The sequence below is a fragment of the Mytilus edulis genome, chromosome 4, assembly GCF_963676685.1.
Source record: "Mytilus edulis chromosome 4, xbMytEdul2.2, whole genome shotgun sequence".
NCBI classification, from domain to species: Eukaryota; Metazoa; Mollusca; class Bivalvia; order Mytilida; family Mytilidae; genus Mytilus; species Mytilus edulis.
In genome coordinates, this window is record NC_092347.1 from 73,965,184 (window position 1) to 73,982,391 (window position 17,208).

A 17,208-nucleotide genomic window follows, 5' to 3' on the forward strand; every position below is an offset into this window, starting at 1 on the left:
TTAATTTAAAATAATTTCTAATATTTCGTAACGGCAAATTTAAATAACACAAGCAATCCGTATTTTCATGCCAGTACCGAAGTACTGGCTACTGGGCTGGTGATACCCTCGGGGACTAATAGTCCACCAGCAGAGGCATCGACCCAGTGGTTGTAATAAAATTAACGGTACCAATTTTCTTGCACCAGATGCGCATTTCGACAATACATGTCTCTTCAGTGATGCTCGTGGCCAAAATATTTGAAATCCAAAGCTTATATAAAAGATGAAGAGCTATAATCCAAAAGGTCCAAAAAGTAAAGCCAAATCAGTGAAAGGAATCAGAGCTTTGCATGAGGGAGATACATTCCTTAATTTAAAATAATTTCTTATATTTCGTAACGGCAAATTTAAATAACACAAGCAATCCGTATTTTCATGCCAGTACCGAAGTACTGGCTACTGGGCTGGTGATACCCTCGGGGACTAATAGTCCACCAGCAGAGGCATCGACCCAGTGGTAGTAATAAAATTAACTGTACCAATTTTCTTGCACCAGATGCGCATTTCGACAATACATGTCTCTTCAGTGATGCTCGTGGCCAAAATATTTGAAATCCAAAGCTTATATAAAAGATGAAGAGCTATAATCCAAAAGGTCCAAAAAGTAAAGCCAAATCAGTGAAAGGAATCAGAGCTTTGCATGAGGGAGATACATTCCTTAATTTAAAATAATTTCTAATATTTCGTAACGGCAAATTTAAATAACACAAGCAATCCGTATTTTCATAAGACTTTTTTCATTCAAGCGCCACTGATGACACTTTTGTAGATAACAGCCTGGTCATGGTGTACAAAATTTTATTCCTGGTATCCATGACGAGTTTATTTACAACCACTGGGTCAATGCCACTACTGGTTGAGTGTTCCTCCCTGAGGATATCTCCAGCCAACTAATCAACACTTATGTGTTGACATCAATTCTTATAAACATGGTCATAATTCTAATAGCTTTAAATAAAACTTTGTATTATTCAAATACTATATCACAAATTATAAAGTAGCTATACTTGACAAAACCCTATTGAAATTTTGGGTCCTCAATACTCTTCAACTTCACACTTTATTTAACCCTTTTAACTTTTTTGATGTGAGTTTCATTGATGACTCTTTTGTAGATACACGTCAGGCGTACACAATTACAAGTCCTGTATCTTTGATGAGTTTTTCAGACCGTAATATTATACAATTTAGTCATTAATCAGTATTTTATTTCATAAAACAATGAATAAATATAGAAATAAATAGATCAAATAACATGATAGCACTTGTATACATAGAACATGAAAAAAGGTGTCTAAAATGATAGAAAATCTAAAAATGTATAAAAATATAAAATAAATATATGAGCAAACATGTGATGCATTAACTCACCACTGCAATCAGTGAATACAAACTACCAATGTAAAACAATTGCTTGCTTGCTTGTTATTTGTATAACATCCAGTGACAAATATTTCAGGATTTCCCATCGAAAAAGTAAGAAACTTACATATATTATTTCAATACAAATATTCCCTTCCCCAATAAGTAAGATATGAAAAAGCACAATAATTCTTTAATAAATTGCTTCGCTGAGTGCAGCCTGATACGACCGCAGATGTTGAACCCTGAACAGTTAGGGCAAATTTGGACACAATATTCAAGCTTGATACTGTTTGAATTTGGATTGTGATTACATTTTTGACAGAGTATAGGTTTCTGACGCAAAATTAATGTCAAGATCTTACAAATCTATTGTGCAATACTGTGCAATTAAAGATTCTTCTTCAAAATTTTCAAAAATTTGAAATGTAAAAAATTTGAACCCCTTAAAAAAATTTGGAACACCACAAACTTTTGAATCCCCCCTTGGAGCAATTACCCCACACTGAATCCTAGCCTTTCCTTTGTAATATGTAAACTTGTAGTACAATTTCAGAGATATTAATACTCTTTAACACAAGTTATTGCCAAGAAACTAGAAAAATGCTTGTTTTTGGCCCCTAATTCCTGCATGAATTGGGCAATTACCCCCAAACTCAATCTCAACCTTCCTTCCTTTTGTGATATGGAACCTTGTGGTACAATATCAGAGAGAGCCATAAACTTACACACAAGTTATTGTCCAAAAACTACAAAAATGCTTGTTTTTGGCCCCTTTTTTATCCTAAATTCCTAAACTGTTGGCACCTTAACCCCCAAAATGAATCAAAACCTTCTACTTGTGGTATTGAACGTTGTGGTACAATTTCTGAGTAATTGAAATACTTATACACAAGTTAAAACAACTTATTATTCTAAAAGTAGAAAAATGATTGTTAGGCCCCTTTTGAGCCCCTAATTCCTAAAGAGTTGGGACCATCATCCCCAAAATCAATCCCAACCTTCCTTTAGTGATATTAAACCTTCTTCTTAAATTTCATAGAGATCCATTGACTTAAACTGAAGTTATTGTCCAGAAACCAAATGTGTCTTCGGACGACGCAGATGACGACGACGACATCATACCATTAAACAATCCAAAAAATTTGTTTGCGGTCGTATATAAAAAGTATTTTGACCAAATTCTGTTGATATGAACTCATTCATACACAGACAAATACATTTTTGTTAATTTAGTCAAAGCAGGTAACAGAAACAAAACTAATATTTAATCTTCTAGGGATTTAATATTATTTGTGGGATACATGTACCACTTTTAGAAAGTATATACAAACAACAATTTTAGATATTCAATGAAGCACACATTTTCTATAGGGTTTTATGCAGATTTTGACTTTAACAAGACATGAAATATTCATGAAAATACCATGCCTCTTCCATCCACAAAAATTATTACCCACCAAAATATTAAAATTAAGAGTATGACTGATTGTTATGATATTACAATTAAAAAAAATATGTTAATGTACCGGTAGGTAAAATGAAATTTATGTTGACAACTAAACTTGGAAATAAAAACAGAAAATCAAATGGAATTGGGTGCACAGATAATTTGTGATAGAAAAAAAAAAAATTGTAAAACAAATTTGTTACTGGTAGTGCAAAGAGGATATTCTTTTAACAATTGTTTAAATGTTTTATGGAGAATTTTCAAAAAAATATCTGTGCTTGTTTCCCAACTTTTTCTCTTGGTTCTCTTTATTTCATAACACCTATTATTTTAGGAAGAAATAAAACTATATGAAGGGAATTCAGTTGGTCACTGATTCTTACATTTATTAATGCTGAGCAAATGGTACATGGAAAAAAATAAGGCATATATGACTCTGTATACAAAAAAAAAATCCAGGTAAAATACTTAAATGAATTGATATTTTGCCTCTATTGTGCATCTGGAGTTACTCTCAATGCATACAAGAAAACTAGGTGAAATATAAATGAAACTCTTAAAATGAATAGCACAACCTTACAATGAAAAATTGCACATTAGAAAATTATGGTTTATAATACACATGTTATTATCAATAATATAAAGGTGGGGGAAATTTGCTGCAAATATGGCACAATTTCACTTCTTATTAGGTTTATGTCATAAAGTTCAAGTTTTTTGTAGGTGTACGTCATACACGTAACAGGGGCGGATCCAGCCATTTTAAAAAGGGGGGTTCCCAACCAAGAGTAAAGGGCCACTGTCATACTTACCACAGAAAGAAATTTTTAATAATTGAGAATCTTGTGAAAACCAAATTGGATACATATTTGAAAATTAGTAAATATTAATGTTGCAGTAATGTTTTTTTTATCCTGCTTGATGATAATACAGAAATGTTCACCAAAAAACTACTGGGACACACTTAAGAACACATTGTTTACACTTTGTTAGGTTTATACATGTAAAGTGTTAAGTTATGAGGCTGATATTATACAAAATATGATATAATAGTAATATGTTAATCAAATTAATATAGTCAAAATGATACTTATTTCAATCAGTGATAAAGCCTCTTAACACTTGTTTTCATAATGAACGACCATAAATTAAAACTAGAGACTCTAAAGAGCCTGTGTCGCTCACCTTGGTCTATGTGCATATTAAACAAAGGACAGATGGATTCATGACAAAATTGTGTTTTGGTGATGGTGATGTGTTTGTAGATATTACTTTACTGAACACTCTTGCTGTTAAAAATATATCTATCTATTAAAGTATTATGCACTGTGCCCAGTAGTTAGAGAGAAAAACATTTTGTAAAAATTTACCAAAATTTGTGAAAATTGTTTAAATTGACTATAAACGTCAATAACTCCTTAAGGGATCAATTGACCATTTTGCTCAAATTGACTTATTTGTAGATCTTACTTTGCTGAACATTATTGCTGTTTTTAGTTTATCTCTATCTATAATAATATTCAAGATAATAACCAAAAACGGCAAAATTAACATAAAACTACCAATTCAGGGGCAGCAACCCAACAATGGATTGTCCGATTCATCTGAAAATTTCAGGGCAGATAGATTTTTACCTGATGAACGATTTTACCCAGTCAAATTTGCTCTAAATGCTTTGGTTTCAGAGATATAAGCCAAAATCTACATTTTACCCCAATGTTCTATTTTTAGCCATGGCAGCCATCTTGGCTCAATGATGATTATGGCCAAATTTGGTTAAATTTGGCCCAGTAGTTTCAGAGAAGAAGATTTTTGTAAAAGTTAATATACCACGACTGACAACGACGACACGGACTACGGAAGCCAAGTGATGAGAAAAGCTCACTTGGCCCTTCGGTCCAGGTGAGCTAAAAAAAACATTCTCTCCATCTGCAGAACTTTTAATACAGACAAAAACAAAATGATAACTGATGCATAATAAATGAAGATTAAAAAATCATGTCATGTCTTGATTAAAAATTCTTGCATTTCAAAATGACTTATTTCTCTTTAAAATTCAACAAATAAAAATCTATATGCATTTACATCCTTCAAAATATGTAAAGTACTAAAAATCTAAATTATTATTCAGTTAGACACCAGTCATTTGACCACCTTTCTATGTAAATGTCCCGAGACTCCTGATGAAATTTGTACATTTTAGTTCATTTCTCAAAGAAAGTGCCAATAGAAATGATCATGTAGTTCCAGAAGCTTAGCTGAATCACTGTTTTAAATTTTACACTGGATATCAAATAAAACAATAATGTAAATATTTGGTAGTATTATCCTTTTACTAATGACCACAACTTGACAAATCTTCCTTCTGATGTAACAGTCAAGTAGTGTTCCTTAAGCCACAATTCTGTAGTTGTAAAAATTCTTGTTTTTAAATAATAGTATCATCCATTTTGTTTAGATTCTAAGAGTTTCACTTGGCAGGTAATACTGAAAATAGACCAAAGTTTAGCACGAATGGGTTGCAATGTTTTCTGTATGTAAATTTATGTTAAATATGCATGATCTTTGCTGCCAAAACAAATAAATGAGGTACAAACAATTAATACTGCACAATCACATTTTTGTTATTCTTGTAAAAAAACACTGAATATGGTGTAACACTTTCACAAGAATGAGGTAAGCATTCAGAAGTTCATCTTCTGTAGCGTTTAGAAAAGCATGTCTTTTTTTTCTTTTTCCTTTTTTATATTATTTATATTATATTTATTTTATTTTATTAAAAATTTTCATGACCATCCCTCATAAGGATTGTCAAAGTTTTAGTAAAATCTTCATGAGAACATAGTTAGCCTTGTTTAAACATATATTTCGTTGTTTATGTCTATACATCTTCAAAAGAGATTAAATTACTCTAAAAAACTTAACAATATTATATTCCTTGGATATTTACCCCATAAAAAGAACTCTAAGTTAAAAATCTTTGAAAAAATGGGTATCTGTGAAAAGTGATCAAGCTAACATAGCTTGATTGAAATTTCCCAAATTCATCCTGCGTTCTTTGAATAAAACACTATATAGTGGGATATTTTGGAAAGTGTAAAGTTTGGAATTTTGAATAATTAAATAAATGATTGAAACATAACTTGCTTATTAACTGAGTTATCAAATTATTTACTGAGTTATCAAATTATTTACTGAGTTATCAAATTATTTACTGAGTTATCAAAGTCATAAAAAATTGTTACTAGCAATCAATAAGCAAAGGATTTCATCTTAAAATATTTGCTCCTTTATTTAAGTGTATTTTAAGAACCAAAAGAGCCGAAAGAATCCATTGACAGCCTGTGTAAATAACCCACTATATGGTAACCAAAAGATAAGAGAACTAACAAAATTTACAAAATTCAACTTGTAAAACATATTGCTGACATAAATATTGCCATAGTTAAGTTCATTAGCTTCAATCCGAACACTATCAGGTACTGCCTTGTTGAGCAAAACTTGATTTCAATTTATATTTCAAAGTCAGCGGAAACCAGACTCTGCTGCTAGGTCTTCGTCCAGTTCTGCTCTTCCTCTGTCACGTCTCATACGTGGTTTAAGAATTCTAGTTCCTAAATTTGTTATGGCACGATCATCTCTACGAAGAAGTACTCTTGCTCCCCTCCCCTGAAAAAAAAATTGTTGTAAAATAATATGGTAATGGTAATGGTAGCACAAAAGCATAGTTAAGTTTAAAAGAAGAGTGCATACACATAAATGTCTCGCCTGCATTCTTGACCATTGATTTTATGTTGACAGATAACGGTTTTGCTACAATTATCACATAAACTTTAAAAAAAAAAAATATTTAAAAAATTTAAAGCTACATGGATAGGATTATAGAATTTTATGCTCAATGCACTACAGGGCTTCCAAAAAACATTTGAGCCAGCCGGACATTTTATATCTGATCCCGATTTTAATCCCTTAAGACTTAGTCACAAAAGGCAACTATGGTAAGCAGATGGCCATTCCAATGATAATGACATTAGATTAAACCAGATGCTCCGCAGGGCGTAGCTTTATACGACCGCAGAGGTTGAACCCTGAACGGTTGGGGCAAGTATGGACACAACATTCAAGCTGGATTCAGCTCTAAATTTGGATTGTGATTAAATAGTTGACACAGCATAGGTTTCTGACACAGAATGAATGTGATCTAATGAACTTAAAATTTTTGTTTTCTCTTAGAGCAATTCACTATGCTGTTGAATATTAATCCTCTCAAATGTTTGAAGAAATTTTCTTTTTTATTTATGAAATTTCAAATGAGAAAAATTGAACCCAATTTTTTTAATCACATCCCCCTTTCCCTTATTCCAAAACTAATCTCAATTAAAATTTCTAATGGAGTTTGCAACAATAACTACTCATTTAAATACATCATAAAATATTAAGATGTAAAAAAACTGCTTGTTATCACTGAATGGTAAAGATTATTTTAATTTATCAGTTGGTAGTAAAAAGTGAATATACATTGTATATTGTATATAACAAAGGTTTAAGTTGATTCTGGACAAAGAAAGATAACTCCAATTAAAAAAAAATCTTGCTATTGCACAATATTTTGCAATTAGATATTTCTTGCTTACTATTCTGGACAAAGAAAGATAACTCTAATTAAAAAAAAATTTGCTATTTCACAATATTGTGCAATTAGATATTTCTTGCCATTGCGCAATACTGTGCAATTGAAAAGACTTGCTATTGCACAATACTTAATATAATAATTTTAGATCCTGATTTGGACCAAATTGAAAACTGGGCCCATAATAAAAAATCTAAGTACATTTTTGGATTCAGCATATCAAAGAACCCCAAGATTTCAATTTTTGTTAAAATCAGACTAAGTTTAATTTTGGACCCTTTGGACTTTAGTGTAGACCAATTTGAAAACAGGACCAAAAATGAAGAATCTACATACACAGTTAGATTTGGTATATCAAAGAACCCCATTTATTCAATTTTTGATGAAATCAAACAAAGTTTAATTTTGGCCCCCGATTTGGACCAACTTGAAAACTGGGCCAATAATCAAGAATCTAAGTATATTTTTAGATTCAGCATATCAAAGAACCTGACTGATTCATTTTTTGTCAAAATCAAACTAAGTTTAATTTTGGACCCTTTGGACCTTAATGTAGACCAATTTGAAAACGGGACCAAAAGTTAAGAATCTACATACACAGTCATGACAGTTAGATTCGGCATATCAAAGAACCCCAATTATATTCAATTTTGATGAAATCAAACAAAGTTTAATTTTGGACCCTTTGGGCCCCTTATTTTGTTGGGACCAAAACTCCCAAAATCAATACCAACCTTCCTTTTATGGTCATAAACCTTGTGTTTAAATTTCATAGATTTCTATTTACTTATACTAACGTTATGGTGCGAAAACCAAGAAAAATGCTTATTTGGGTCCCTTTTTGGCCCCTAATTCCTAAACTGTTGGGACCTAAACTCCCAAAATCAATACCAACCTTCCTTTTGTAGTCATTAACATTGTGTTTAAATTTCATTGATTTCTATTTACTTAAACTAAAGTTATTGTGCGAAACCCAAGAATAATGCTTATTTGGGCCCTTTTTTGGCCCCTAATTCCTAAACTGTTGAAACCAAAACTCCCAAAATCAATCCCAACCGTTCTTTTGTGGTCATAAACCTTGTGTCAAAATTTCATAGATTTCTATTAACTTAAACTAAAGTTATAGTGCGAAAACCAAGAAAATGCTTATTTGGGCCCTTTTTGGCCCCTAATTCCTAAAATGTTGGGACCAAAACTCCCAAAATCAATACCAACCTTCCTTTTGTGGTCATAAACCTTGTGTTAAAATTTCATAGATTTCCATTCACTTTTACTAAAGTTAGAGTGCGAAAACTAAAAGTATTCGGACGACGACGACGACGACGCAGACGACGACGCCAACGTGATAGCAATATACGACGAAAAATTTTTCAAATTTTGCGGTCGTATAAAAACGATTTTAAAACTTACTTTGATATGAATTTGATGTTTGGATGTAAACTGTTAAATTGGCAGTGCATCATTCAAAGTGTGCACATCAGCGTGCTCATATCTGCCATAGACTCTTTATTTGTGCTAAATGAAATGTCAAAAACTTTATTTTCGTTTTTAAAATCACGTTTTTCTAAAACCGGATGTTGACTTGACAATGGTAAAACATGGACCATAAACGGATACGTAAAATCCGTGTACGTTTACAAAGCATGACAACAAAATACTTGAAATGAACGTTTAGATACAGGTATCAATGATAATTTTAGCATTTTGAAGAAATAAAGGATGCACAATTAAATTTCCCACCTTTGCACATGTGCACACATGTTCTAGTTCATTCAACGTAGTTCTGACGATTTTTCATTTAAACCTTTTAAAATTTTTCATCAAATAGATAAACTAATTTCTTATAATTTTAATCTTTTGAACTTAATCAATGAGCTACAAACCGCTGAAATGTAAGAAAATAATTGTGAATAGACCGATCAATTTATACGATGTCCGGTACTGAACATAGTTTACCTGTCACCTGAACAGGTAGATATCACCTGTCTATCAACTAATTAGTCTTGATTAAAATTAGAAAGTATTGAAGTAGGGGTTGTTGACCAGAAATGTGTGGATGTTAAAGGCAAAAGGTTGGGTCAAAAAGATCGGAATTATGTTAAAATGACCGAAAAAGCCTTGAAAACTAAAATGTATATGACCGTTTCATGCTTTGCCCAGCCGGACTTTTACCGGAATATATGACTGTTTTGGAAGCCCTGATGCACTATTGTAATTCTACTTTTTATAAAATATTTTCAGACAGACACAAAAATTCAGTCAGTTTTGGTGGTTATTGCAATTTATTGTGCCATGAATATTTTTCTTTGTTTCTTTAAAATTTTCTTTATTTTTTAAAATTTTAATCAATGCCTGATTGAAAAAATGTAAACATCATAAAAGTAATCACCATTGGATCCATTACATCCCTACTTTCTTTATCTTCTTCAGATTTCTTTCGATCCTGAAAAAATAATTATAAATCATATTTTCTGTAAATGCTTTTTACCTCATATTTGAATATACTGTAATGGTAAATAAAATTCAGATAACAAATTTTAAACTTCTTCACTCCATTTACCTGTTTTAAGCATTTTTTTTTTTTACATAATACAACATAATCGGTACATATTTTTCTGCACCAGATGCACATCTCGACTATCCATGTCTCTTCGTTGATGCTCAAAGCCAAAATATTGGAAAACAACAGTCTATATGAAGCAGATTTATGCACCTTATGTAAGTGGAAGAAGAAATATAGACATGGAAATATTTACTCACAACAGATGACTTGGTTTAGCAAAAAATGGAAAACCAAAATATGACATAACTCAAGAAAGACACAAGAGATAATCTTCATTGTGTACGTCACAGATGTCGACACTGAAAACTTGAAAAATGGTCAACCTTTTTTTTTTAATTTGGCTATCTTCCATATTCCATAGTCGGGGAAAATCATAAAAAATGTTAATGACGTCACACTCGCATAACAAAATTATGTCATTGAGCTGATAGACAAAATACTGTCAGCCAATTAGAAGAATTGTTACATCCAAATTAAAATTATTTTCAAAGCCATACTTTATTACCTGAACTAAAAGCAACCACAATGGTATAGATGGAAGGCTAGACAGATAAAATTCCTATGATGCCTTGCATATATATTTGTCAAACTTGTATCGTTGAGCTGTCAACTCATTGACAGTTTCCGCACATATCCCTTTGTCAATATGTAAATGCAGAAAGACAGACAGTTGGATAAGTTATGTCCCCTTAATCTTATACTTACATAACGCTCTATAATTACAATCGCTATGATCCAAACTATTGCAGAAAATAAAAGTATCGTCCATACCAAATTATTCTTCATAAATAATGCTGAAACATAAAACAGAAATATCAGTTCATGGCCACTTTAATCACTTATAAAGTTGATATACTATTGTAAACTATGGAAAATTGAAAATAATTATTATAAAATATCAAATGACATTCTTTTAAATGATATTCTTCCCCTAATAAGCAAAGCACTAGTTGGTTAAAACAAAATGGAACTGGTGAGAACAGAATTTATACAGGAGAAATAAATATTCATTTACTGTCCTAATACGAAAATTTATCAGGTCAATGTTAAACAAAAATTCAAGTTTTTTCTTTGTAACATCATCAGACATGGTCACCTTATCAAAAGAAATAACAGAATAATATAGTTAAGTAAAATTCAGATAAAAATAGGGAAAAGTACATTTCTTTTCATTCAATTGATTGAATAAGACCCCATTCACACTAGGACATTTTTATCGATTTAAACTAGACCGGTTCACTTAAGATCGATTTAAGGGCCAGTGTGAACGCTTTGAATCGATCTTCAATCGGTCTAAACTAAAACACCAAAAGAGGTAGTTTAGTTTGAATCGATCTAAAGTTAACCGATCTTACTTTAAATGTGAAAGCTGAGATCGGTTTAAACTAGTACGATTGAATCGAAAATACGTATGCGCATGTACAGCACCAAAACTATCTTAGAGGTTCGTTGTCTAACCCATATTTCTCTGTTTACAGACATTTAAGAAAACATTTTGTCTTCGCCATCGCATAGATTTGCGAAATCTGTATCTTCATTTCTTATGATGATTTTTTTTCTTTTTAGGAACCGCAATACTTCGTTGTGTTGTTACTTTGTTACAACAGATTTTTTTTTTAAATTAAAGAAAACGGCAATAACACCTGTACCAAAATGTTAACTTCTGATTCAGGAGAAACAATAACTTTTTTTTTTTTTTTTCAAGTGTGTATGTCAGAGTATCAATAGATGAATTTAATAAATCAGTTCTATTTATACACAATGTTTACAGTTTTACGGGTAAAAAGGTTAGATCGATTGCGTTTTTAATTGTAGTGTGAACGCAGTGGATCAGTTTAGACCGATAGAGATCATTATGACTAAAGATAATGTGAACATTAAATGGTTTTATTTAGATCGATTCAAATTAGATCAATTAAAAAAAATGCTAGTGTGAATGGGGTCTAACACTCAATTTGAATGGAAACTTAAAATTGGCTATCTTTTATTTCATAAAGGATGTATGTAAGACACTAAACATGTGGTATGTGTTATTAACTCCAAGTTTTGACAAGTGTATCAAAGTTAAATATCAACAGTATTTAAAATGTTAAATGGTGTCTTTGACATTTTCAAATCTCAAGTGATTTCCTTCAGCCTTACCTACCGTAATCAGAAATTTTAAATTATGAATATCAAAAGATATGAGTTTCATATCAATATTTAACCCTCCACCATCACAATATGAATGTAAATACACAGAAAATTGAAAAAAACAGTTCAATCATAAGTATATGAAGCCTATGTCAGACTCTATATAAGTTGTGATTAAATCTTACAAGGAAACTATAAAGGATTTTCAAATCAATCTCTAAATACATATACAGATAATCCATTTTTAACAAGGTCCAAGGGCACTCCTGGAGTAGACACAAATATGAAACTATTGCAAGAAAAATTGATAAACTGAACAAGAATGTGTCCAAAGTACATGGATGCCCCACTTGCACTATCCTTTTCCATGTTCCATGGACTGTAAAAATTGGGTAATAATCTAATTTGGCATTAAAATTAGAAAGATTATACTATAGGGAACATATGTACTAAGTTTCAAGTTGATTGGACTTCAATTTCATCAAAAACTACCTTGACCAAAAACTTTAACCTGAAACTCCCACTTTCATTTTCTATGTTTAGTGAACCGTTAAACTGGGGTCAAAAGTCTAATTTGGCTTTAAAATTAGAAAGATCATATCATAAGCAACAAGTGTACTAAGTTTCAAGTTGATTGGACTTCAGCTTCATCAAAAACTACCTTGACCAAAATCTTTAACCTGAAACTCCCCCTTTAATTTTCTATGTTCAGTGGATCGTGAAACTTGGGTCAAAAGTCTAATTTGGCTTTAAAATAAAAAAGATCATATCATAAGCAACAAGTGTACTAAGTTTTAAGTTGATTGGACTTCAGCTTCATCAAAAACTACCTTGAACAAAAACTTTAACCTGAAACTCCCACTTTCATTTTCTATGTTCAGTTGACCGTGAAATTGGGGTCAAAAGTCTAATTTGGCTTTAAAATTAGAAAGATCATATCATAAACAACAAGTGTACTAAGATTCAAGTTGATTGGAATTCAGCTTCATCAAAAACTACCTTGACCAAAAACTTTAACCTGAACGGACGAACGGACGAACGGAGGCACAGACCAGAAAACATAATGCCCCTCTACTATCGTAGGTGGGGCATAAAAACAAGCTGAATGAGATTGCTGCATAAATATATCCATGAATCAAAGTAGAATTGACATTTTGAATAGTGTATTTTAAGCATATCGGCCAACCTCTGAAAACGCTCAAAATGGGAGTGTTGGCAGATATGATTTTGAGAGTCCCTTTTGACTCCCTTGGTGAAAAATTATAAAGGATTCTGTATTTAACTGATTGAATGAGTATGTTGTACTATATACATACCAATTTTATCTACAGAGAAGTAATCAAGCACACTAAACAATCTTTTAATCAAAGGTGGGTCTGACTTTTCACAATTTCCCTAAAAAAAAAAAACTTGAATGCTATATAAAACATTTAGATACAGAGAAGTAATCAAGCACGCTTAACAATCTTTTAATCAAAGGTTGGTCTGACTTTCCACAATTTCCCTAAAAAACAAACTTGAAAATAATATACAACATTTATTAACAGTTTACCTTCATCAAAACATATTTGAACACGATAATTTGTCTACTTGCCACCATGCCACACACCAATGATGGCATAACAAGTGGCCATATAAGTACTAATTGTACTATCTGTGTGAAACATTTTCAACAACAACATGGACACAGCCATTTTTTCTAATTTGACAGATTGGATTTTTTATTCATGATATAGAAAAATATTCTATTTCTTTAAGTTATGAAATATTTTGTTTTGATAAACCTTGAATAACATGATTTAAAAAAAATCAAAATGTAGAAGAAAATTGAAAAAGTGAATATCCTTAAGCTGATGAGATCAATCTTTTGTTTTTTGTATGCTAAAAATGTGTGCACAGTCAACGCTTTGACAACCCGATGAAAATGATCATCTGGGACCTCTTGTCATCATGAATGATAGATTTTATTGTGTAATGAAGTTGATTTAGGAATAATACGAGATTGCACTTAGCCAATCAGAATAACGTATTATAATGATACCTTTTTCCCCTTCCCCCTCTACTACGTAACTGATAAAAATTTGGTCTTTTGCTGTCCACCATTTTAACATGCATGCTGATGAGGAATATGATGTGAAGGATGTATAAATATGCAGCAATGATCTGTTTAGATTGTTCTCATACTAAATATATATGAAATACTTGCCACTAGACATTTGGCAAACAACATTAAATCAACACAATTTATTCTTTAAGAATATTTACTTCTAAAATAAGACAGTAACAATATTTACTATCATCTGAACATTATACTCACACTACCATCACAAAATCCTTCTGCACAAGGCCTACCATTTTGATGATACTGATTCATTCCATTATTATTGGTTGTTGGCTTGCAATCTCCATTACTGTCTTCACAACACTGTTTACAGGAATCTGTACCTTAAAACAATATGAAGATGTACAAATACGTTTACAAAGCACAATTGAGTTAAGATACTACCTTAATTTTTTTCAAAAATACTTGAAATGAACATAAGATAAAGGTTTTAATATGTTTTAGAATTTTGAAAAATTTAAATTTATAATTAAATCTCACATATGTGCACATGCACACACATGAACTAGTTTAAATATCTTATCAGTAATTGAAATACATATATTCTTATGGAACATAGTTCAGGACAATGAGGTAACTTTGAATTTTCTTACAGTCACTTAGAGCAGATCTTCTAAATAAAATAATCTGACTACAAGAACCTTAGAAAAAAGTCATTGTCAGGTAAAAGTCATTGAAGAATTTTAGAAAGAAAAAAAATGAATAAACAAGCTGCAAAATTTAACTTACTAAAATAAGTTATGAAGTATATGTTTACCACAGATGTTTTTATTAAATCTTCCATTTTCTTTTAAGAGTTAATTTTGTTTACCTAAACAAATACAGCTAGTTTTGCCTTTTGACTGGCAAATATCAAGACATACTCCATCCTTACAGGTGCCACTGAAGGAAAATAAGAAATAAGTTTTAAAGACAAAATATTATTATGATGTGTCAATTGCATAGTTTTTATTATCTTGTGTTTGGTTTTTATTATCTTGTGTTTGGTTTTTTTCTTCTCCTCAATTGAATAATGATGTTATACTATAATAAAGAAGACATTATTTTAAGCATTTTAGTAAAAACAAAACAAACTAATTTTGGTTTATAAAAATGTTTTTCAGATCATGAGTTGTTTTTAATTGGTTTTTGAAACAAACGAAAAAGGGCCAAACCACACTCTGTAACTTTTTTGTTTAATAATTTTCAAGTTTAAAAGGATACAATTTGCTTAGAATGTTCCAAAAATAAATGTATTGTAGGGGGGAGGTAGGCACTTTTTATTTGACCCCATCATGCATACATGCATACATTTAAATTGGATATTTAATTTAAACGTTCAAGCAATCTTTCTTAAATAACCACCACCATCAAATTTTAATAAAAGTGCCTACTTCCCCCCTTACGATTAATTCTGGAAAAGCCTTTATTTATCTATAAGGCATGTTGACTTTTAGCTTTAAACCAAGGTGGTTATATACAACTAATAATACTGTTGAAAGAAGATTTTACTTGCTTCTTCATTGTTCTGGATTCTGGTTTTTATTTGGAATATATATTCAACATGTTCAGTTTTGTAAAGTGGTTTTGAATTAGAGAGAAAAACATTCATGTTTGTAGAAGGGCAAAGTAAAATTCTCTATATGTACTGTAATTGTATATAAATTCTTTAATAGAAGAAAACTATTTAAGAAATCAATGCTTATTTTAGTTGTTTTTTGGGGGTGTCAAAGTGTTGACTGAAGCATATTTTGTATGAAATGCAGAGGCACCACAATCAAATAATTTGTGCTTTTTTTATAATTAGGAGATAACTGTATTGTATTTTAAGCTCCGACGGCATCAATTGGGGATTTGATGGTCGCAAATTAAGTTTACTGGCGACGCGTTAGCGGAGACAGTAAACGGGAATTTGCGACCATCAAATCCCCAATTGATGCCGTCGGAGCTTAAAATACAATATTGTTATCTCCATTCTAATGAAACTGACAGAAAACAACGTTAAAACATGTATTTAAAATCTGTCATATGCCGTCTGCGCTTGTGCGTAAGTCCCATAGCATCAAATGTCAATTGATGCCATGTAAGAAAGTGACGTTATCCAATCAAAATGAACGTTACAAACGTTGTTGCATTAGAATTACAATTTCATGCCAAGACCATGATTTTTTTTCTTTCTTATATTTACCTGTGCACTTTAATGTGCAAGCACTTGTTATTATATTGATGTTTTGGGAGGCGACTTTCCTGATATGGAACTTGTGCCCTGTCATCACACATGTAACATATCATTTTTATATAAGAGTATTTTTTTAAATTTTTAATGACACATGATTGTTGTAAGCCAATCAAACTAATGAAAAATACATGTAATGTAACACTTACCCATCCTGACAAACAACACCTGATAGCTTAATTGGTGCTGGACATTTAAAGTCTATTCCTCTAAGAGAGTCAAGGAACTATATACTAATAAAAGAAGACATTTTATTTACAAGGTCCATTCTGCATTTTACTTTTATCCTTTCCTCCATAAAATTTTATCTTTATATACATTTTCAAATGACTCAATAGTCAATACAGGATTCAGCACTACCCCCTTCTTCCTTTAGGCAATCTTGATAATCATATATAATTTTAAAAGTGAACAACTTTAGTAACTTTAAAAATCCCCTTTCCTAGTGAGGTATTAAATTAACGAAAATTTATTTTAATATTTACAAAGCAATCAAAATATATTTCACATAAAGGATACGTGCAATTGGAAGGCCCTAAACAGTCTAAATCATCAACTGCTAAAGAATGGCATCTTTGCCCTGCTGGAGCAACATTACATGTTTTGCAACAAGCAAAGTTCATTTCACTGAAAAAGACACCAAATTGTTTATCATCAAGAAGACAACAGATTACAAAGAGAATAACATAAT

General features: G+C 31.2%; 1 protein-coding gene across 1 annotated transcript in view; it reads right to left on the reverse strand.

Annotated features, from left to right (window-relative positions):
* Nucleotides 1–1,228: 1,228 nt before the first annotated feature.
* Nucleotides 1,229–17,208, reverse strand: part of LOC139520500 (ADAM 17-like protease) — a 33,271-nt gene continuing 17,291 nt past the window's right edge. The window contains exons 16-23 of the mRNA XM_071313168.1: nt 17,037–17,144; nt 16,667–16,726; nt 15,114–15,184; nt 14,498–14,625; nt 13,497–13,575; nt 10,753–10,841; nt 9,874–9,927; nt 1,229–6,523 (exon numbers count right to left, since the gene is read on the reverse strand). Coding sequence (XP_071169269.1) covers nt 6,380–6,523; nt 9,874–9,927; nt 10,753–10,841; nt 13,497–13,575; nt 14,498–14,625; nt 15,114–15,184; nt 16,667–16,726; nt 17,037–17,144 — 733 coding nt within the window. The 3' untranslated portion in view covers nt 1,229–6,379. The remainder of the gene's footprint in view (nt 6,524–9,873; nt 9,928–10,752; nt 10,842–13,496; nt 13,576–14,497; nt 14,626–15,113; nt 15,185–16,666; nt 16,727–17,036; nt 17,145–17,208) is intronic.